This window comes from Ascaphus truei, chromosome 4 (assembly GCF_040206685.1).
Source record: "Ascaphus truei isolate aAscTru1 chromosome 4, aAscTru1.hap1, whole genome shotgun sequence".
Taxonomy (NCBI): domain Eukaryota; kingdom Metazoa; phylum Chordata; class Amphibia; order Anura; family Ascaphidae; genus Ascaphus; species Ascaphus truei.
Genome location: NC_134486.1, coordinates 253,105,725 through 253,128,548, shown reverse-complemented (window position 1 = coordinate 253,128,548; position 22,824 = coordinate 253,105,725). Strand labels below are relative to the sequence as shown.

The 22,824-nt window shown below is 45.1% G+C and overlaps 1 protein-coding gene across 5 annotated transcripts in view; it reads left to right on the top strand.

Moving 5' to 3' along the window:
• Positions 1 to 22,824, top strand: part of PTPRK (protein tyrosine phosphatase receptor type K) — a 449,549-nt gene that overhangs the window by 70,924 nt on the left and 355,801 nt on the right. For all 5 annotated transcript variants that reach the window (XM_075597282.1, XM_075597281.1, XM_075597279.1 and 2 more), the window contains exon 2: positions 8,582 to 8,704. In XM_075597282.1, coding sequence (XP_075453397.1) covers positions 8,582 to 8,704 — 123 coding nt within the window. The remainder of the gene's footprint in view (positions 1 to 8,581; positions 8,705 to 22,824) is intronic.

The following is a 22,824-nucleotide window of genomic DNA, read 5'->3' as shown; positions in this document are numbered from 1 at the left end:
CCCACCAGCAGGGGAATCCTCGCGAGCCGGTCCCGGTCCCCCCTGGCGGCACAGCTGACTACACGCTGTGGCGCGTCAGCCGCTAGGAGACACAAGAGAATGGTGTTTCCTAGCTTCGACGCGTCACGTGGTGTGGCTGTGAGCCAATGGGGAGGGGAGGCTGCGGGAGGAGGAGAGGCTTCGGGGAGCGGGGAGGAGTGTGGAGTGAAAGCAGCGTGAGTGCCTGTCTCTGTCTCTGTGTGTGTGTGTGTGTGTGTGTGTGTGTGTGTGTGTGTGTGTGTGTGTATGAGTGCGTGAGTGCCTGTCTGTGTGTCTGTGTGTGTATGTATGTATGTATGAGTGCCTGCGTGTGTGTGTTTTTTTTACTTACCTGCAGCCCGTGGCAGCCCGTGGAGGGAGGGGGGGGAAGAGTAGCGGGTCCCTCCGCTCAAGCCACGCCCCCCCCTCCCTGTCAATCCTCCCGCTCCGGCCCCCTACGTCATGGCCGCGCCCCCTCACGTCATGGCCGCACCCCCCCCTGACCCGTTTGGCCACGCCCCCCGCTACTACTGAAGTTTCCTGTAGACCGCAGATCGCGGTACAGCGAGTTGCACGCGCCGCCGGCAAGCAAGCCAGCCGTGCGGACGCGTGCAACGGGACCTTAGCCTAAGGTGAGATGGAGGCTTGGTAGTACAAGCAAAACAGAGAAAGCATGCGACGGGTGGCAGTGAAGAACTAATTATTAATGTTTGGTGTTTGTTCACACTGTAGCACACACAGAGGAGTATACAGATGGAAAACAGTTTGTCCCTTTACTACTACAAGACTGGACAATCTTGCAATTGTTGAATTTAGACTTTGGCATTTCTTCTGGCTGGCCACTGATTCACAGTAGGCTACCTGTATGTTTTGGTATTCTAGTAACCAATTTATATAGACATATACACAGTCTTGGCAAGCCCAAAATCCAAACCCACTAGTATGTATGTCATTGGGTTTGCTACTGGACTTAAGACTAATGCATAAGACCGTATAATATTGGTAGTGTAGGACCTACTGAAATGGGTTTAAAGTACTGTATTGCACTAAATAACCCATATTTATGAAGAAAGAATATAGAAATAATTAAATAATTTGTCATATTGGATGCAGCGTTGGGACCTTTTTGTCTCTTGGTATTCTAGTTAAAAATAAAAGTCACAACTGTAAAGTTCACACACTATTATTGTAAATGTGATATATAAGTTGTAGACCTTTTGGTTGCTGCTTCTGTCAGCTCAAGCATACATGCACTAGTTCAACTTAGATCATTCTAACCATGACGGTTGCATTTTCCTTTGACTCCAAGTCACTGGTTAGCAAGTATTTACAAATCATTTTCTTTAGTTACTATTTCACTAGCAAATAATTTTGGGAAGCATGCCCATACTGTGTGTGTGTGTGTGTGTGTGTGTGTGTGTACCTATATGTAATGGACATATAGTAGATGGAACGTGTCAAAGAGACACGATCCACACGGAGACTCCCTTTACAAGGCGCACCACAGACCAATAGTTTATGATATAATGTTTGGTCTTACCAGGGTTGCACACTAACAATTAATAATAAAATAAAATAAATTAAACTTTATTAATATTTTTATAATAAAATTGATTCTTCAATAGCAACTAAATGTATCATAGATGTTAATCTAAAAGTAGCGAGTTAGGGGAATCGCATCTACAGACAATGGTGTGTATCATAGTAGTTCAAATGTTTAAATGTCCCCTATAGTGAACTGGGGTAAAGGACAAAGACTCGTAGTAATATAATAGGTAATTTCTATGCCTTGATATACTGTATAGGTGTCCTACACACTGTATCAACCTGTGCATAGCATACACATCATAGTCCTATGATCTCATGGAAGGTAGTGAGTATTCAGATTTTTATGGTACACACTATTGTCTATAGAACGAAACGCGTCAGAGGTATACTACCATGTGGATGTTCTTTTTTTGTTTTTGATCATTAAAGTAATTTAGTTTTTACGCGCCTGGTTGGAGTTCTTTTTGGAGTAGCAGTGACCGCCGTTTTTCTTCCCATACCTGATTCACCCTTTGCGAGCAGGAGCACGCCACCGCTTCCAGCAACAACAGCAGCATTCTCTTCCAGCAGCACCTGGCGGTTCTGCAGTTTGATCGGAGATGTGGGCCAGCTGACATAACCCCTCGGTTACCAGATGCAGGTGAGGCTAGCAGTAGCTGGATATTTGATTTACTTTGGGGCTCTGTTCTGACAGGGCTCTGCTGTACTTCTACCAGCCATGCATAAAACGCCCCCCATCTAGGTATATGGGTTAATTATAGAGGTTTTTATGATATCATTGGACATTTTGTTGCTGCGGTGTTTTACTCTACTGCTTCATTATATATCCGCAAATCTGCATCGTTGCAGCATCAATGTTTTGGGTGCAAACCCTATTCTCCAATCTACAACCCTGGTAAGACCAAACATTATATCATAAACTATTGGTCCGTGGTGCGCCTTGTAAAGGGAGTCTCCATGTGGATCGTGTCTCTTTGACACGTTCCATCATCTACTATATGTCCATTACAGTTATATTCCCTGGCAGCACACAATAGGCACATTTGAGTTAGAGCGAGGTACACCTTTTTTCTGTTTTCAACCTATATTTAATATGACTGGTTTCCATTTTTATTTCATTTTGTATCGCCATTATAAAGGCAACTGTATAGACAGACTTCTAACACCGGATGATACAAAGTATAATTATTCTAATCTGCATTTAGTTTCCCCTTGGTTTTAATTAAAGGTGCAATTCCACAGTTGGCCAGTTAAATTTCTTACTAGCTTCTGAATAGGAGAGTAGTTGTTCATCAAATATTTTCTTTACCCTTCTCCCACCCTCCATGGCGGAATTCCCATTAAGCCCGGGCCTAGTGCGTTAAAAATGTCCGCCCCCATGTACAGATGGCTCGCTCACCGGCCTGTCAAGCCTGATGGAAAGGCACTTTGCCTGTTGCAAACGTCTCCTTGCTGCCACCCTCCCTCCGAATCGCAGTGTCAAATGATGTCACTGTTGTCAGTCACACGGCGTCACGTTACAATGGCGACGCGACGTCAAATGACGCTGCGATTCGGACGGAGGAGGGCGGCGGCAAAGAAGTAGTTGCCACAGGCAAGTGTCATGGGGCGGCAGATCTTCAAATCTGCCGCTGCCCACCCTCTCCTTATCCGAGAACCAATAAGAAGGGGAGATAGCACTCAAAGCGGGGGCTCTGCCTGTGTCAAAACTTGCTGAACACACTGCAGTCACACAAAAGGGAGCCACGAGAGGAAATCAAACCCCTCTCCTTATAGCTGTCAGGTGTGGGTAAAAAGCGATCAATTACCCAGATGAAAACTCTTAAATAGGTCACTAGAATTAGTTCACTTTGATCCTCGGAGTGATTGCCCATTTAAATTATTTGCAATACTGGTGCAGGTTTTGAGTTGCTGATTCTCTGTGCTGACCAAGAGTTAAGTTTGTTAGTGATGTCAGGAAAACCGCTACAATGAGGAATGACATGCTCGCTGCAACCATTTAACGACCAAGACAAATAACAGATCATTAAAAATGGACTAATTACTACGGTTCACTTCGATCAGGCTTTGTCTTGCAAACAGGAATGGGCAAAAGCAAACACGTGTGTGCATCCGCACAGCTCAACATTGGGTTCCCAAGGCATGTGTTAGCCTATCAAATATAATGCATTGTTTTTACTTCAGCTATTAAGACTCTAGTTATGTCCATGCAAATGAGCTTCCTTTTATGAAGCACCGCTCAGCCTTTGTGCATCTGCAAACTTGGCAAATAATGACACGTGACTGCATAGGCCTTTAAAGTGTGGGCCAAAGGATCTGGGCACTTTTTGCTTCCTCTTGCCAAGATACCAACAAATCTTTAATCTGGGGGTGCATTAGTGAATGTAGGTTATTGACAAACTGCACTTTAGATTGAGAGCTGACAGGCAAATATATCCGCTATAGTTTTCCTGCGCAGAAATGCAGATAAATACACGGGAACTTTTAAAGTTGGCTGGAGGCATTGCAAAGAAAATAGAAATCGTTGATCATACAGGGTTGCAAATTTGCATTGGGATTTTAACAGTACTGCCAAAAAAAGTGACCTGCACCTACCTCCCATTACAACATTCAGCCGCAACTTGTGTGTTTGTGCTCTGTAGGCACACAGTGTTTATCCTGCACAGAAAATATAACTGGCTCCGGATCTGTTTGCTTAGATATGGAGTAAAACCAGAGCTTTGTTTTCAGGGAGCGGCTTTCATGGAATTTGTCCTCCTTCCTTGAAAAATATCTTTATTTTTTGCTGCATGTCATGAATCCCACTACCTGTGTGCGCTTGACTGTGTATGTAAAAGTGGTTAATAACATCCTGTTATCCAGCTGACTCACTAACCTCCCCTCAATTACGCTGCAACCACCAAGAATAATTTACGTGCTTACTTTAGGAATCCTTGGTCTTCTGTCTACTGGAAAAATATGTAATTTATACTAACACAAACCCAATGTCAGAAAATGCAGTTATTCTCTTAACAATAGGGGGGGGGGGGAAGGTACTACTGTAGGTTCAATTAGAGTCCAAAGACGGTTCTTATTACATTTTAGATTTAATATATGGAAAGTGTACAGTACTGGCTTAAAGATTAGGAATGTTACAGAAACATACAATGTAGCCTATATACTGTATGCAGTTTCATAAAACAGTGTAAAAGTGTAATGCCTAATACGTTGGGAAATACTAGACTCCTCAAGGTCATGAGATTGAAATAGGAGAATTCCCGCGTTATTGGTACACCCACCTCCGATTCATTACGATTTTATACTACTCGTATCTATTCTTTTAAAACTAGCAATCCAAGCAATATCCTACATGTGCTTTTTTATTTATTTTTTGAATCTGTACTGTAGTTTTAGATAATACTTACTACTTTTTTTTTAAATTCAACTCTTAATGCATTTTTTTTTAATGCATTTTAATATACTGATTTCTAAAGCAGGTTTACATGCCCAGCAGTGTAAGATCTTTGCAACACTTTCCTGTTTGTGAAAATTTGTTGCCAATATTCTCAGCAGTTTGAGTGGTAAACTGTAGGAATAGATCATGTTACTTTAGTAATATAAGAATACATTGTACAGTAGCTGTTGAGTTACACTGACAAGGATTGATGTGAAAGGCAGCCATTTAGTAAACCCAGGAAAGCAGGATTTTGCTGATTCTGTCACTGAGAACCAACGTATATTAAAACAAAAAGTTAATTTTTTTTGTTTTTTAAGCTGCATGGTCAGCCTCTTTAAGTTCAAAACGTTGTGACACAGGACAGCCTTTTGTGAGTGTGTCTTATCTCCCACTCTTCAGTATTTTGTGATGTCTGGGAGAGTAATTTTAAACCCAAATGAATCAGCATAAAATACCCTATAACTCTCTCCCCATGACCCCTAGAATAATGCTACCGTCAGCATTGCATTTGTGGGATTTTAATGCACTGTCGAAAAAATTTAGTATTTTTGTTCATCACAAATCTTTATCACTATTGGGGTTTGTCAGATTTGAACTATCATACATGTTAAGTGTGTAAAGATATGAATGATATCTTTTGTCACCTTTGTCTGCTGGCCAGCAAGAGCCCAGGAATTTTTATGATGCCCCTTTTGAAGATACCAAGGCCAGTTCATGTAAAATCCCTGGTACATCACTTCCTTTCTAAACATGTTCCTTTTCATGGTTTTACTGGCCCATTAATGTAGACCCCATGATGACCCAAGCTAACGTCACAGGAGAAAGAGAGGAAAAATAGGTATTTTTAAAATGAAAGTGAACCCCTTGGTTGCTGTGTTGTTGGCACAACTGAACAGGTTTACGGTGTTACCATAACAATACGCAAATCAAGCATGGCATTTCTTTGCACTGCATATATGCGCTGAATTTTGTGCTCCGGCTTGCTAACACTGAAATATTAAAGTACCGGTACAGTGAAAACATGAAATGTGTAATGCTTGGATTTTCCAAGCTGAACAAAATGCAAAGTTTGCAATTTTGCAATGAAATTACTGAATTGATGTTCTTTTAATAACAACATTAGTCAGTCTGGAATTATCATTCAGAAGCCATTACGTTGGCCATTTAAACAATAAAGCAGGGAAAAGTGAAGCTTTTGAGTTAACTTATGAAGCTGGCAGTTTTTGACAGAGGTTAAAGTGAAATGAAGGTTGACTTGTGGATCAAGCAAGGAGTATGAATTGTTTAACAGCTCGTGAAGGCCGGTGTCAAGTAATCCTGTTATTTCTTTATTTGCTAAATATGCAGTTCTCATTTTTTAAAGACCTTATTCTTTTGCTTTTTTTTTTTTCTCCTAGAAAAGAAAGCTAGATTTGTACATTACAGTAAAATGTGAGTCATTTGAATTCTATATTAAACCCAAAACGCCACATTAATTTTCAAAGTAAGGTGATTTAATCTGCAGAGAGCTGCTCCTTTAACTGTAAAAGGAAACATGGAACAATGTTAAACTCCTTCCTTGATCGGTTGACTCGGTACATAGAATATCCAAACACCTACTGGATGCAATATCTTCAAAGCAATCAAAATGGCGTAGTCATATTTTATCCAAAGGGAATTTTAAAATCTCGGGACACCCCTGCTCATCTGACTGCACTTTCCCCCTCCTCGCATTCACCAACCCTCACCCTCATGCTCACCATTATTCTCAACACACTTCATATTTACCCGACCTTGTCACAAAGCGCACACATCCTTTTTCTGAAGGTACGCCTACTTCTCAAATAGCGCACTCATCGCCTTTCTCTTTCACAAACGCCACGGTGGGGGGGAGGCGCAGATTCGCCTTTACACTCTATGCCGGGCGGATCGAGTAGATGCCGCTCCGTCTCAGACGGGCCGAAACGCGCCTGCAGAGTTTCTCCGGGAGCCTCGGCACCCTGGTTGAGAAACTCTTAGAGTTTATAAAGCATTAGCAGGCAAATGCATAAATCATGTAGCGAATTTTGTTGGCGCCTTGGTTTTGTATATGAATGGGCTACCTGTTTATACTATGAATTTCAGGGTATGGTGTAAGGTTGAGCAGCATTTAATGACCAAATTCCTAGTGGCTTTGCAGCAAAATAACAAACTTGCTTTCTATCTGCAAAAAAAATCTCATTCTTTTTCCCTTTTATCATAAACTGGAAAGGGGACAAGTTTTAATTGTATTTCTGTTTGTTCTATTCACCCTGCTGGTCTCCACGGTTTTGTATAGAGCCAAATAGCATCGAAGCATTGACCGCGCAATCTGCAATGTTTATTCTTGAATGGAAGACATCAAGGAAGGAAGCGCTCGGGAACTGCAGGCTTTAAAGGGGGGGAGTATGATGATTAATGACCTGGTGTCTCTCTGCTGTATACATAAATGCAGGGGGAATATGTGATTGTGTGTGCTACATGGAAGATGTGTTGGAAACGTCCCTCTGGGGATGTTTTAGGCATAAGTATCTCAGTGGGGATGTTGCTCGCTGCCTTTTGGGATTCAGAGCAGGTTCATCTGCTGCAATGTTGGCTCCTTGTGACCTTGGGCAAGTCGATTAGTCTTCTTGTGCCTCGGGCACCAAAAATAAGATGGTGAGATCTATGAGGAAGCAACTCGTGCCTGCAAAATTCCATGTGCCGCGCTGGTGACGTGGTCGGTGCTATATAAGGGAAAAATGATTGAAAGTAATGCAATTTATCCCTTTTGTACACGAGAGGCTTCATTAAGCACTAAAGTACTAAATGGCACTGAAGGGGTTAAATCCGCAGACTTTCTGATTATAGATCAACAATAACCCTTTTCCCAACTACTTTTTAATTGATGCAAAGTACGATTTGCAGCGCTCATTAAAGTTAATAGTGCTTTTTCTCCAGGCGATTACGAAATCATAGTATTCCTTCTGATGTTTAGGCTATTTAACGTATAATGTTTGACATTAGGCCATTTGTGGCATTTGGGTGTAAACATGGAAATCTGCTGCATGTTTTAGAATTTTTTTTATAGTACTGTAGGTCCCGGATATAATATGTGTGTATGTACCTATTTTATATATGTGGAAATAAATAAATAAAGGGGCAGGCACTGCTATATGCAAAAAGGTGACATTTATTGACGCGTGTGTGTGATATATATATATATATATATATATATATATATATATATATATATATAATCGAGTTTAGGGTACATTTTACTTCTCCTGCCTCTACTTTCTTCCCTTATCCTGTCCTTTTTGTTAAATGGTCAAGTTTTCTGGAGCGTGCAGAAAACGTCTTACATCGGCAATCTTTGTTGCTGCACCCCGGTGATCATCTTTTTTTGTTTTTTTTTTGCCAGGGCTTTCTTGCTGTCATTGGTTCCTAGAAATCTCTTGCATAAACTACAACTTTGAAAAAATTGTTGTTGGTGCTTTAACTTCACGGCTGCTTCAGGAACTCTTTCCAGCTAGGAATGCTACTTTATGTGCTCTTCGTTCAGTTAAGTCTAATGTCTTACTGGTTTGTTCCCTCTTTTAGGAGGCTGTACTTTTAATGATGGACCAGGACCCTGTGATTATCATCAAGACCTGTACGATGACTTTGATTGGGTGCATGTCAGTGCTCACGAGCCCCATTATTTGCCTCCGGAAATGCCACAAGGTAAGAACATGTTAATAATTCCATATGTTGAACTACATTAAATAAGATCATGAATTATACATACTGGTATAAGTACACACACAGAGAACATTCAGGTGCTTGGCTTGTTTGTTTTTCCTGTTTGAATAGCACTTTATGAACTATACCCAAGCAGGTTATTCAGGGGAGTATTAAGTAAATGACTCATTCAACAACAGTGCAGGAAGCAGGTGATTTGCCTTAAATAACCTAATCTGTAAACATATCTCATTTCTGTGCACATTCGTCGGATGCAAGTGTTTTACCCCAAAGCTGATGCTAAAAACAATAAATATACAGTATTTTGGAAGTACAAGCCTTCCCTTAAACAGCATGGCTACAAATGAGCGGGTATTTATAAACCTAAACAAATACAAAATCTGACTTAACTACACTTATTGGAATGATTTTATTATTATTGGAATTAAAATAGAGTTGGAATAAGCATAGTCCTTTATGATCAGTGAGCAGAAGACTTCTTGTACTTTCACTCGCAACAAACCACAGTTACTCAATCAATGATTTGTAAGTTATAGGGGGAAATGATGTCTCTAGCACATAAAGCTAATATTTCTCGCAATCAAAGCGTCATGCTTAAAAGACTGTCTGCCAGTTATGGATCAATTAGTACCAGAACTCCTTCCATTTGTCATTAGAATCTTTATGAACTGAATTGTAACTATTTTGTTTTCTATATTTTGGTGGCTAAACCTAGGGAAGAGTAAAGCATAAAAGTGGATTTAGTGATGGCAAATATGGAGCTAGCTACTGTATTTGAGGATCCTATGCAAATATATCCATTACATTTTCCCATTACATGTAGTGCAGGTTGTACATGCAATAAGTGACATTGCACTACATTGCTTGCACCTGAAGCAATGGAGGGGATACAATTGCCACTGGGATGTTTCCATTGAATGAATGGGGGTACAAGTGACTCTTTACCTGGATTGGTGAACGTTGGTGATGTTTTTCCAGCCTTGTAAAATACAGTTTTATTTTTCATGCCTATTGTATGATAAAGTTCTGGAACAAAATAAATAATAATAATAAAAAAGATAAAAAAAAATATATATTTTTCCTTCAAGGGTGAGTTGGAAATCTTGAGGCCCCAGATTGTTACCAGAGGGGCCAGTTACACATTGCAGTGCAAGGCGTTGCTGACTCCGTTGGCAGTGAAAAAGTAGACTGGTGTCAGAGCTACATTTTGCCTTACTCATTCGTCCTCCTTCATAACTTTGTCTACTCTCCTATTCTCCCCGTGTGCTCCCCTCTGATTCGCCAGTGGCTGTGGGAAGTACCAGGTTAAAACAATAAGTAGCAAAGCTGCACACACATAGCATAGAATAAAATACTTGCAATGACCGGTGCTCCTGGTTCAGGGAAATCTGCCTGAGAATCCTGTATACGTAGAAAAAATGATGATCCAGGACACATGTGCCCTGGATCATCATTTTTTTCTCTAAGTACCAGGTTAACACATTGCTGGCACACAGGGGTCATCTGTTGACTTAGATATTTAAAGCTTTGCAATGCATTAGAAGATCCACTTAATCCCTTTACCAGTTTGCTACAGTTGCTTTGGATTTCAGTTGGTGTCTTCAAGGCCCATAAACAGGTCAGGTTTTTCGGATATCCCTGCTTCAGCACAGGGGGGTGCAGTCTTCGACAAAGCCACTGACTGCGCCACATGTGCTGAAGCCAGATTATCCTGAAAACCTGACCTGTTGGTGGCCCTTGAGGACTGGAGGATACCTATCCCTGATCTAGTGTCACCGTTTACAAAATACAGACGTCACAAAACTTTGAATGCGGTTACCCGGACTTGGATTTGCAGCAAGAGGTCTTATTTATTGTATTCCCCCAATGTGTTTGTGAAACACACGACCAAGGTCGGGTTGACTGTATTAGGATTGGATGTTTATACTCTGAGCCAGGAAGCTATATAGCAGGCCTGCACAACATGCGGCCCGCCTGGCCTCTCTGTGCGGCCCGCGATGACTCCGGCCGGGCGCCAGTTAATTAATTAATTAAATAAATATTTTAAAAAAGTTTAAAAAAATGGCGGCGATTCCCCGCGGTCCCGGCGCGCATGCGCAGGGCCCGCTCCCCCCTCCCTGCTCCCTCCCCCCCCCCCCGCTCTCAACGTGGGACGGAGGGGGAAGTAACAGCCAGCTCCTCCTGCGGCCTGCTTCCCTCCGCGGCCAGCTTCCCTCGTCCCCCCGAGCTCACATCCCGTGCCCCCGCCCCTTATTCGCCCATGCCCTCAAGCCCACCTCCCGTCCCGGGCAGCTGCCGCAGGGATATCGGGGGCAGGAGGGGAAACGTCCGGCGGTAAGTCACTGTCACCCACCCAGTCACTGTCACTCTCTCCCACCCACCCAGTCACTGTCACTCTCTCCCACCCAGTCACTGTCACCCACCCTCCCACCCACCCTGTCACTCTCTCCCACCCTGTCACTCTCTCCCACCCTGTCACTCTCTCCCACCCTGTCACACTCTCCCACCCTGTCATTCTCCCACCCTGTCACTCTCCCACCCTGTCACTCTCCCACCCTGTCACACACTCCCACCCTGTCATTCTCCCACCCTGTCACTCTCCCACCCTGTCACTCTCTCCCACCCTGTCACTCTCTCCCACCCTGTCACTCTCTCCCACCCTGTCACTCTCTCCCACCCTGTCACTCTCTCCCACCCTGTCACTCTCTCCCACCCAGTCACTCTCTCCCACCCAGTCACGGTAGTTGCGCTATGGGTTCGGGGGGGAGGGGAGGGGGTGCGCTGTGGGTTCGGGGGGGGGGCTGCTCCTTTCATTTGTCCCGGGCCCCTTGATTTCTGTTGGCGGCCCTGTGGGTGATGTGAGGTGCAGGGGGGGAGAGGGTGATGGGTGATGTGAGGTGCAGGGGGGGGGGTCATTGGAGGTGCAAGGGGGGGGTCATTGGAGGTGCAAGGGGGGGGTCATTGGAGGTGCAAGGGGGGGGTGATATAGGTGCGAGGGGGTGATTTGAGGTGCATGGGGGAGAGATGGGAGGTGCATGGGGGGGAGAGTGATGTGAGGTGCATGGGGGGGAGAGTGATGTGAGGTGCATGGGGGGGAGAGTGATGTGAGGTGCATGGGGGGGAGAGTGATGTGAGGTGCATGGGGGGAGGGTGATGTGAGGTGCATGGGGGGAGGGTGATGTGAGGTGCATGGGGGGAGAGTGATGTGAGATGCATGGGGGGAGAGTGATGTACGGTGCATGGGGGGGAGAGTGATGTGAGTTGCATGGGGGGAGAGTGATGTGAGGTGCATGGGGGGAGAGTGATGTGAGGTGCATGGGGGGAGAGTGATGTGAGGTGCATGGGGGGAGAGTGATGTGAGGTGCATGGAGGGAGAGTGATGTGAGGTGCAAGGGGGAGAGTGATGTGAGGTGCAAGGGGGAGAGTGATGTGAGGTGCATGGGGGGGAGAGTGATGTGAGGTGCATGGGGTGGAGACTGATGTGAGGTGCATGGGGGGGGAGAGTGATGTGAGGTGCATGGGGGGGAGAGTGATGTGAGGTGCATGGGGGGAGAGTGATGTGAGGTGCATGGGGGGAGAGTGATGTGAGGTGCAGGGGGGTATTGTGTGTTTGATGTGGAGGGGGGAATATTATGTGTGTGGGTGAGGGGGAGAGATAGATGGGGAGTATCGCAAAGGTCGATAGTGAGGGGTTCTGGGGGAGATATGAGGATGATGATGATGAGGTGCTGGAGGAGAGATGATGGTGATGATGATTTTACCCGTGCAGCCCAATTTTTTTTTCCTTGAAACATTTTCAAATACATTACGGGGTTTAATCTGCAAGTGCCCAGTTAAACATACAGCCTTTATCTTTAACTCTGGTAGCTGCGCTTCTTTACTATCGTTGTCTTAAGAAAACAGCTGAAGACTGGCTCTTCTCACTTTACGAGTTGTGCAGGCCTGCTATATAGGATCTTGGTCTCGCTCTAGTGGCCCAGAGAAAGCCAAGGAGTTATTGGGGGTTGATGTGGCTTTTATTGGTTGACCCACAGCTGTCTTAGCTTATTTTTTTTAAGAAAACGGTCAAGAAAAAAAATCTTATATTCTCATCCTATCACGGTTCGGGTCCTTGAACTTGAAGTATCTCGGTTCAATGGCAGGGGACTGCTGGATTACAAAAGATCTGGCAGGTCTTCTGCTTTAAAAAAATAACCTCTAGAGTAGGACAGCTATACCCTTTTCTGTAGAAGATGCTCTGTCCTCTCTGACATTGTAAAGATTTTTTTTTAGACTATGTTTCTGAACAAAGAAAGTGGCACAAAAAAAAAAAAAAAACCTCATTACATCAAGGGAGTATAATCAGAAGGACTCTGATTTATGCAAATGTTGGCATTGTTAATTACCATGGAGGATAGGTAATGAATAGCTGAAGAGGTATGGCCCTGGTAACCTTGCCTACTCACCTTTGATGAACAGCTTAATCGGCTGCTCTAAGACGGAGAGATATTCAGGGGAAATGAAATCATTTGAAATTCAGCTACATTTTCCAATTAATAGAATATTAAGTAATTAATCATGTGACTGAGGTCACCGCCACTTAATAAGCAAAGCTTACTTTCGACAAATGAAACAGTGATCGTTGTTCTGTTAGTACCAGTAGTGTAGAAAGTCGTATTGTGGAGGCGCTCAAGAGACGTGTGTAGGTCTTTTGTGGCACTATAAAGTAACCCAATATATTCAGAAGTGTAATTTATCAAGAGCTTACACATTTTAGGGATGGGGCATATACATGTTAAAAGTTTTTGCATTTGCTAACAAATTATAGCTGTCTTCACAATGGAGAGACTCGGTTCACAAATTGAGCATGTACAGTAGAATGACTCTGTAAATTGGTGGGATCCATTCTTGTGCAGTAAGGGGGTGGTGGAGAATTCTGAGCTTCAGAGATCCTGCACTAGCATCATATCACAGAAGCCAGATGAGCCACTGAACTTAAATTACATATGTTTCAGTTTTAATATAGTTGTAAATAAATGTGAGGTATGACATTTCCTAAATAGGTGAGTGGTCACAGTTTCAACATGTTCATCACAACTGTAGGAGCAAATTAGATCGTTATATTTGAGAGATTTTTTGATGGGGACACCTTTTTGGGGTGTAAAAAGTTGCCCAGCAGAGTCGAATGGGACATTCTGACTTTCATGTCACAATCATGATTTATAAATCCATTCACAGCTGAAGTAGGCAACACAATGGTGACCGGCACCAAAGGGGTTAAAAAATCAAACCGAATGTGGTGTATAGTCCAAATGGAGTCCTTAGGATGATGGAATATGATGATTCTCACCTCAACGGGATATATGTGGAAAGAAGAAAAAAGAAAACAAATAATGGTGCAGTAAATCAACACTGGGGGGGTGGGCGAAGACTAATAACACGAGACATACAAGACATACAAACGTTAAACACTAGCACGGCCTTTATATTAATAAAAAGCAAATTTATTGGGGTGTGGAAGGTGCATAAACCGCATCCGGAGGGGTAAAATTACAACCCTACTCACAAGATGCTGGAAAAGTTAAGGCAACGAACTGGATGCATGCAGCTGGGCTCTCAAGATGGCGACCGGAGCACTCTGGTTGGCGTCCACACGTGACCGGGATGGAAGGCAGGTCACTCGGATGACGGGGCCTCTAGGCGGACGTGATGTCTCCTCCGCTGTAGTCCCACCACAGACACACTTTCTCCAATCCTCCTCAGCAACCGCGATATCACCGCAAATCGGTTGTAGCACTTAGAAGACTGCAGGTTTCTCCTCTTGGGACTGCAGACTTCAACACAATCTGGAAACACTTCTAAAAACTCGAAACTTCGAGTTTTCCAGATTGTGGTGAAGTCTGCAGTCCCAAGAGGAGAAACCTGCAGTCTTCTAAGTGCTACAACCGATTTGCGGTGATAGCGCGGTTGCTGAGGAGGATTGGAGAAAGTGTGTCTGTGGTGGGACTACAGCGGAGGAGACGTCACGTCCGCCTAGAGGCCCCGTCATCCGAGTGACCTGCCTTCCATCCCGGTCACGTGTGGACGCCAACCAGTGCGCTCCGGTCGCCATCTTGAGAGCCCAGCTGCATGCATCCAGTTCGTTGCCTTAACTTTTCCAGCATCTTGTGAGTAGGGTTGTAATTTTACCCCTTCGGATGCGGTTTATGCACCTTCCACACCCCAATAAATTTGCTTTTTATTAATATAAAGGCCGTGCTAGTGTTTAACGTTTGTATGTCTTGTATGTCTTGTATGTCTTGTATGTCTCGTGTTAGTCTTCGCCCACCCCCCCCAGTGTTGATTTACTGCACCATTATTTGTTTTCTTTTTTCTTCTTTCCACATATATCCCGTTGAGGTGAGAATCATCATATTCCATCATCCTAAGGACTCCATTTGGACTATACACCACATTCGGTTTGATTTTTTAACCCCTTTGGCGCCGGTTACCCCTTTTTTTGTTATGTCACTCTGACTGGTTGTACTACCAGTTATTCACCTGGCTGCCTGTGTTACATATTAATTTATTTGTATTATTAGCGCTGTTCTGCACCCATTCTTTTTTCTGTGAACACAATGGTGAAATACAATAAAGTCCTCAAAACCTTTTTAAAATCACTAACATGATCAATAATTGGCCTCTGCAAATGGGCAAGTATTTGATGCTTCACTTGCACTTCACTTTTTTCCCCATCTGCAGCCTTCAAAGGTATTTTAGGAAAATTTCATGACCAAAGTGAATTAATGTCAGCGACCTGGTCAAAAATGTAAAAAAAATTTTAAGTATACTCATTTTAGCAAAGAAATGCTGTGGATTTTTTTTTTTTTTTTTTTTAAATCTTTCTCTTTTTTTTCTTTCAAGCTAATAGTGTTTTTGTATCTTGGAATCTAAGGTACATTTTAAATTCTTTCTTTATAAAGTAACTATGAATCAGGGGTCTGCCAGAGCTGAACACGATGGTTTATCAGCTGTGGTATCTAGAAGATTCGCATACTGTACTTCTCTGGTGGATAGAATATGCCTGCCAGAGTGAACCTCGCTCCATCAGTTACCCAAAAGCCGTAACATCATTTGAAAACTGCGGCCACAAGTCTGTCTTTCTATTATCATTTTTTTTAACACCTTGGGCTGCTAGTGGGTGGAAACCGAGAAGTATTGTTTCTATTTTTAATTGGTGATCATGGATTACGCTGTTAAAGCAATTATCCAAATTGCTCAGCTCAAATAATGTGTATAGTGCTTTTGAATCTCATCTGCCTCTCGCCTATCTGCCTTACAATCTGTCCTAAACGCTGCTGCTAGAATCACTTTACTCTCTCCTAAATCTCTCTCCTGCTGAAATCCCTGTCCTGGCTTCCTATCAAATCCCGTATTACTCACAAAATCCTCCTCACTTTTAAGGCTACACACTTCTGCTCATCCTTAGATCTCAGCCCTAATTTCTGCCCAACTCTTCCGTTCTTCTCAAGGATGTCTTCTGTCTAGCCCTTTTGTATCTAAAGCCCCCTCCTGCCTAAAACCTCTTGCTCACTGACTGCCCCTTGCCTCTGGAATGCCCTTCCCCTCAATTGCCAACTGGCACCAGCACTCTCCACCTTTTTAGGACCTTTCTTAAAACACACCTCTTTTTTTTTTTTTTAACTTCAAGATTTTTATTGGGTTTCACAACAGATACATTATGCCACATCCCATAGTAAGACAATTTGAAACCCCCCGAGGTTTACCCTTTTCACTCTCACCATCAAGGGTAAAATCACTTTAAAGCAACAGGGGACTAACAACATACACTCACAAGACTAGACAAACCTGACACACCGGACCAAAGACTAGACAACGGAGGGGAAAAACAATAAGGAAGGAAAAGGAGGGGGGGAGGGGGGGTGGGAATGGACTGTCATCATGTTCTTCGATATCAGAAGATCCACTTTCGGTCCTTGCTGCGCCCGTCTTTGTGACACCTGACGGCTCCTCCTCTTATTTCTGGTTTTAATAGTCGGGGGGGATCCTACCTGTCACGTGCCTATGTTATAGTATGTTCCGCTCCGTCACCAGAGAACGCACTTGTGTTTATTATTGCAATATTGTGCTGGCATCCACCCCGGGGATGTCGGATTGGGTAAGCCATGGCTCCCATACTTTTAAGAAATTTCGGCCAGAGTCGTTGACCCAGCTAGTCAACTGTTCCATCTGGCAAACTTGCCATAATCTGTTTCGGATTTTGGGGATGATTGGTAGATCTTGCTGTATCCACAATGCTGCGATCTCGCACCTAGTGGCTGTTGCCATATGTGCCACCAATTTGTGTGCCGTTTTCGGCAACCCCTGTACCCGCCTGCCCAGTAGAAACAGCCACGGGTCCAGGGGGACCTCTAAATCGAGGATACTTTGTGCCCATGCTCTAATGCTCTCCCAAATCAGGAGTACCTTCGGGCAGGACCACAGCATGTGGACTAGGTCTGCTGATTCCCCGCACTGTTTTGGGCAGAGCGGGGAATAACCGCCGACGAATTTGGATAGACGTAGTGGGGTGTGATACCAGCGCATCATGACCTTATATGCGTTCTCTTTTAACGTTGAGCAGATGGAGCTTTTGGCCGCCGCTTGTAAGATCCACTCCCAGTCTTTGTCCTCTAGAGTCTCCCCTAGGTCCGTCTCCCATTTAGTCATGTAGTTCATTTTGTCGGCGTCAGGTCCATCTGGACAGATCACTTCCCGGTATAATCTAGAGGTAAGTCCCCGTGTGTCCGTGGCTCTAGAACACAGCTGCTCAAAATTGGTCCTGGCTGGTCTAATTGGAAATTCATTATAGAATGCTCTTATCTGAAGGTAGTGGAATAATTCGGTGTTTGGGAGGCCCTTTTCTGATTTGACGTGTTCAAATGTTTTAATATATGTAGGCCCCTTCAGATTTCTTAACCGCGTAAATCCCGACTGTAACCATATTTTGAAGTGCCGCTCACCGGCCATCCCCGGGGCGAAATCTGGGTTATCGAATAGCGGGGTCATTAAGGAGTGTTTCATCGTTAACTTATGTTTAAATTTGGAACTCCTCCATACCGCCAGAGAGTTCACCATGGTCCGTAGCAGCGTCCCCACTGTGCTATCACACCGATTTGGCAGCCAAATTAGATTTTGCAACTCAATTGGAGCACAGCAGGTTTTCTCCAGCGCCACCCATCTCCGCAGGGACGGATCAAGGTGCCACTGGACAATCTGACCCAATCGTGCTGCTTTATAATATGCCATCAAGCAAGGTACCGCTAGTCCCCCTCTAATCGTGGGTCTGGTTAGTATACTCTTAGGAATTCGTGGACTCTTCTTGTGCCAAATGAATTTCATGATCTTTAACTGTAAGGCGAGGATATCTGCCCGCACCAGTGGTATCGGCAGGGCCTGGAACAGGTAAAGCACCCTTGGCAGAAGATTCATCTTTATGCTTTGAATCCTTCCAAACCAAGAAATTCCAAATCCCGCCCACACCCGCAGGTCCTCTCTTAGAGCTTGGAATAATTTGGGATAGTTTGCTTTGTACAACGAGTCATATGTCTTGGTAATTTGGATACCTAAGTATTTAATTGAGGAGGCCTGCCATTTAAAATTGAAATTTAGCTCAATTAGTTTCTCCATTGGGCGTGGGAGACTAATATTTAGGGCTTCAGACTTCGTCTGGTTAATTTTAAACCCGGAGATGAGGCTGAACGCTCCCAGAATCTCAAAGACATTAGGCAGGGAAGTAAGTGGCCTTGACAGGGTCAGGATGACGTCATCAGCGTATAAAGCCACCTTATGGGATTGGTCCCCTACATCTATCCCTGTTATATCTGGGCTTAGGCGAATATGAGCCGCCAGGGGTTCTATACATAATGCAAACAGCAGAGGGGACAGGGGGCACCCCTGTCGCGTCCCGCTACAGATGTTAAATTGCTCCGATGGGAAGCCCTGATGGCGCACCCTAGCTGTGGGGCCTTTATACAGGGCTAAGATGGCTTCTAGGAGGCGTCCCTCGAACCCAAATGCTCCTAGTACTGCCCTCAGATAGGACCAATCGATCCTATCGAAGGCCTTCTCAGCATCCAGACTCAACAGCATAGACGGGATATTCTTTTTATTGGCCAGATCGATCAAATCTATGATCCGTCTAGTGTTGTCTGCCGCTTGCCTTCCTCCAATAAATCCCACCTGATCCGGGTGGATTAGCCCCGGCAGGACAATGCCCACCCTGTTAGCTAGCAGTTTAGAAAATATTTTCACATCAGAATTGATCAGGGATATGGGCCGGTAGCTCTTACAGTCCACCGGGTCCTTGCCTGGCTTGTGGATCAGGGAGATTGAGGCCTGGAGCATCTGGGATGGAAAGGAGCCCCCCGCTAAAATCTCATTAAATAATTTTAAAAGTTGTGGCGCTAGTATTTTAAGGAATTTTTTGTAATATAAATTTGAAAAACCATCTGGTCCCGGAGCTTTGGCTGGTTTAAGGGCCTTTATAACCTCTGATAATTCCTCGAACGTAAAGTCACCCTGTAATGCTTCCTTTTCTGCCCTGCTCAATTTGGGAAGGCGTGCCTCTTTTAGGAACTTCTGGGTTTTTTCTCCTATTTTCTGTGTGTGGCTGACCTTATCTCCATCATAGAGAACTTCGTAAAATTTTTTAAATTCCTCGACCATTCTTCTAGGGTCGGAGGTAAGGTCCCCCCCCTTAGTGCGGATTGAGGAGATACTATAATTAGGGAGTTTGTTACGCAATTTATTGGCAAGTAAGGTATCTGGCTTGTTGGCTTTGTCGTAAAACTTACGCTTGGACCAGGCCAGCTCCCTCTCGGCTCTGGAGTTTAGCAACAAATTGAGTTTAGTTTTGGTGTCAGAGAGTTCCTTTAGGGTCGTACTCTGTTTATTGAGACTATGACGTGCGGAAAGGTGTGCCAGTCTCTCTCGCAGATCTTTTATCTGGGACTCCTTAGCTCTTTTGGTTTGTGCTGCTAAATTCATTAGAAGTCCCCTCATGGTCGCCTTATGGGCCTCCCAGAGTGTTGAATGGGAAGATACGCTCCCCGTATTGATTTCAAAATATTCCTTGATTTTATCTCCTATTGCCCGCTCCGATATTGGGTTTTTTAACAGCAGCTCGTTTAATTTCCAGTTCGCCCCTGGTCTGTCCAGCAGCCGCAAAGCACACCGCAGCTCAATTGGTGCGTGGTCCGACCATGAAATATCATGGATCCCAGAATGGGAGACCATGGGAACCGCTTTGTTAGAGACCAGGAAGTAATCTATCCTACTGTATCTGTTGTGGGGGTGTGAGTAGAAAGTGTATGCTCTCTCCGTGGGGTGTTTTTCCCTCCAAATGTCAATTAATTGACAATCACGAAGCCGTTGAAGTATGGTTAGTACGTCATGTTTCTGTGGTAAATTAGTCCCCGTGCATCTGTCCAAGTCTGGGTCTAGGGTGCGGTTCATGTCTCCTGCAAGGAATATACAACCTATTGCCACCTTGTGTAGTTTATCGAAGAATGACGTAAAGAATTGCGGTGTCTGTTCACAGGGGGCATATATTGAGATTAATGTGACCTCTTGGTTATTAATTGTACCTGTGACTATGACATAGCGTCCGTCCGAGTCTTTATATGATTTAACCACTTGGAAGGGCACTCTGCGGTGCACTAATATAGCCACTCCCCGTTTCTTAACTGTCGCAGAGGACATAAAAACTGTCCGATAATGCCTGTCCAGGAAGTTGGGGTAATTAGATTTGGAGAAGTGTGTTTCCTGGACAAACACTATGTCTGCTTTTTTACGGGTATAGTCCCGGAAAGCAATTCTACGCTTTATTGGGTTGTTAAATCCCTTGACATTATGGGAAATAAGGATCAGATCATTACTCATCTTGGGGTTGGGTTGAACCTGCGACAGGGGGCGGTGGTGTTGTGTGCTTCGCCAATAACCTTGACCGAAGTGAGGCAGTCTCTGAACTGTTGCGCTCATGATGATCCTCGATTGGTGGGTCCTGTGGGTTGGGGGGAAACAACAGGGAAACCTGGGGGATGACACATATAAAACAGTAAACAATTAATGTCCTCCGAGCTGTGGCCCTGCCAACTTGGCTCCGAGTCCAATGCCTTTGGGGACTGGGCACCTGCCACTGGTCGCCCTCCGATGGTACCTCACCTCTTGATCCCCGTCCCTCCCAAAGGACTTCGCTGGGACTACCCTTACCCAGCCACTGGCCCATGTGGACCACAGAGCAGGCTGAGATCCCTCAGCTCCCGCCCCGCTCCTACTCGAAAAACTTAAACCTAACTTTTGTGCTTTGTAACTCCTAGGTTTAACGCTAACCCAGGTAATTAGCGCTACTTCTTGCGTCTCAATCCCTCCGCTACATATCCGGCTGGGTGCCTCTTTAACCCCTCCCTCACCTAGGGTTCCTTCTTGGTTATGCCATGTTTCCTTTCCAGTGTCTCTGTCGTCTCCTCTCCCCATCTCCACCTCCTATGACTCCGTCTCATTGCCTGCGTCCCTCTCTCCTCCGAGCAACTCTATAACCTACAAACCCAACTTCTACTTACAGCTGCCCTCTATTCACTTCCTGTACCTTCTTCCTCTATCTGATATCACTTGCTCTTACCTTCCTCCCTCTCTTCCCCCTTTACCCATTTCTTCCTCCTCCCCACCGCAACCCGCCTTACTTATTCTTCCCTTCCCCTTCGTAATACTATCACTTCCCTTGCGCTATCCACTTACCTAGTCATTCCTGCCCTCTTGTCTCCTCCTCCTTCTCAACTTCACCCGGCCTATGCCCTCCTACTTGTACTCTTCACCTGCCTCCCTCTTCCTCTGCCCTGTTTGCTGACACTATTCCTACGTTCCTTATTTTATCCGCATATTTTTATCCCCTTCTCCCTCGACCCAGGGCCTCAGCTCCTGATTGCCCTCCTAAGGTGTGTCTACTGGGCCCTCGTCCTTCCAGTGCTGCTTCGTATGCAGTTACAGCCGCTCCGTCTGTTGCGGCACTTAGCACTTTTGAAATTCCCGCCTGTCAGGTCCACTCGCGTGATGCGCGTCGCCCTCCCGTGCCGTCCGGGACTCCACTCTGCCCCCTCCAAGATGGCCGCCCGCGCACTTCCGCTACTGGCGCCCGGACATCCGGCCGCCGCCATTTTGGGAGCGTCGTTCGACCTGGGCGGTTGTGTTCGCACTCTCCGCTCGGCTGATGGGGATTTCCTGCTCCTGCGTTCCAGGCTGGATTTCCTTCCCACCTCGTGTCTGCCACCATCTTTGGGCCTCCTTCTTCCATCACTCAGGTAAGTGAAACATCTGTTACATGTGAGCGGACGAGGGTTTTCTCACCGGGGGGAGTCTTTATGCACGCCACTCGAGATCCTCTCCTCTGAGCATGTAACCACCTCAGCTTGATGTAGCTGACGCAAGTCTGTAGCCGTGAAACAGATAACCTTCAACCGACAACTGCAAAACTTTATAACCAAACAGTGTAGTTTATTTAAGGAGTCTTTTCCTTGCTGAACCTCAACTTTTGTTGCGAGGTGACCGGGGAGATTGTCCCGCTGTTGCCCAACTGGGACCCGGTATCTCCTCTGCCTCCTCCGGTGCTGGTGGGGCCCCCTTAAGACTCAGCTTCTGGAGGAAGGCCTCTCCTTCTCCGATCTCCCTCATGTAGAAGGCTCTGCCATTTTTGCTGACTGAGAGCCCAAATGGGAAAGTCCAACGGTATCGGACACTGTGATCCCTCAATATTTTTGTTATCGGGAGAAGGGCCCTGCGTCGCAGCAATGTCAAGGGGGATAGATCCTGGAAGATAAGCAGTCTAGCTCCTTCAAACTCTACCGCCGGGGTAGCTCGCGTCTTGTGGAGGATGGCCTCTCTGGTCTTATAATAGTGCAAACGCACTATGATGTCGCGCGGTTGTTCAGATTGTATGGGTCTTGATCTTAGAGCTCTGTGGCAGCGATCCATCTCCAGTCTCTCCTTGGGGGTGTCCGGTAGCAGATCCTCCAGCCATCTCAGGACGAACTCCTCACAGTCCCCTGCCTCCTCGGGAACCCCCCGGATCCTAATGTTATTGCGCCGCT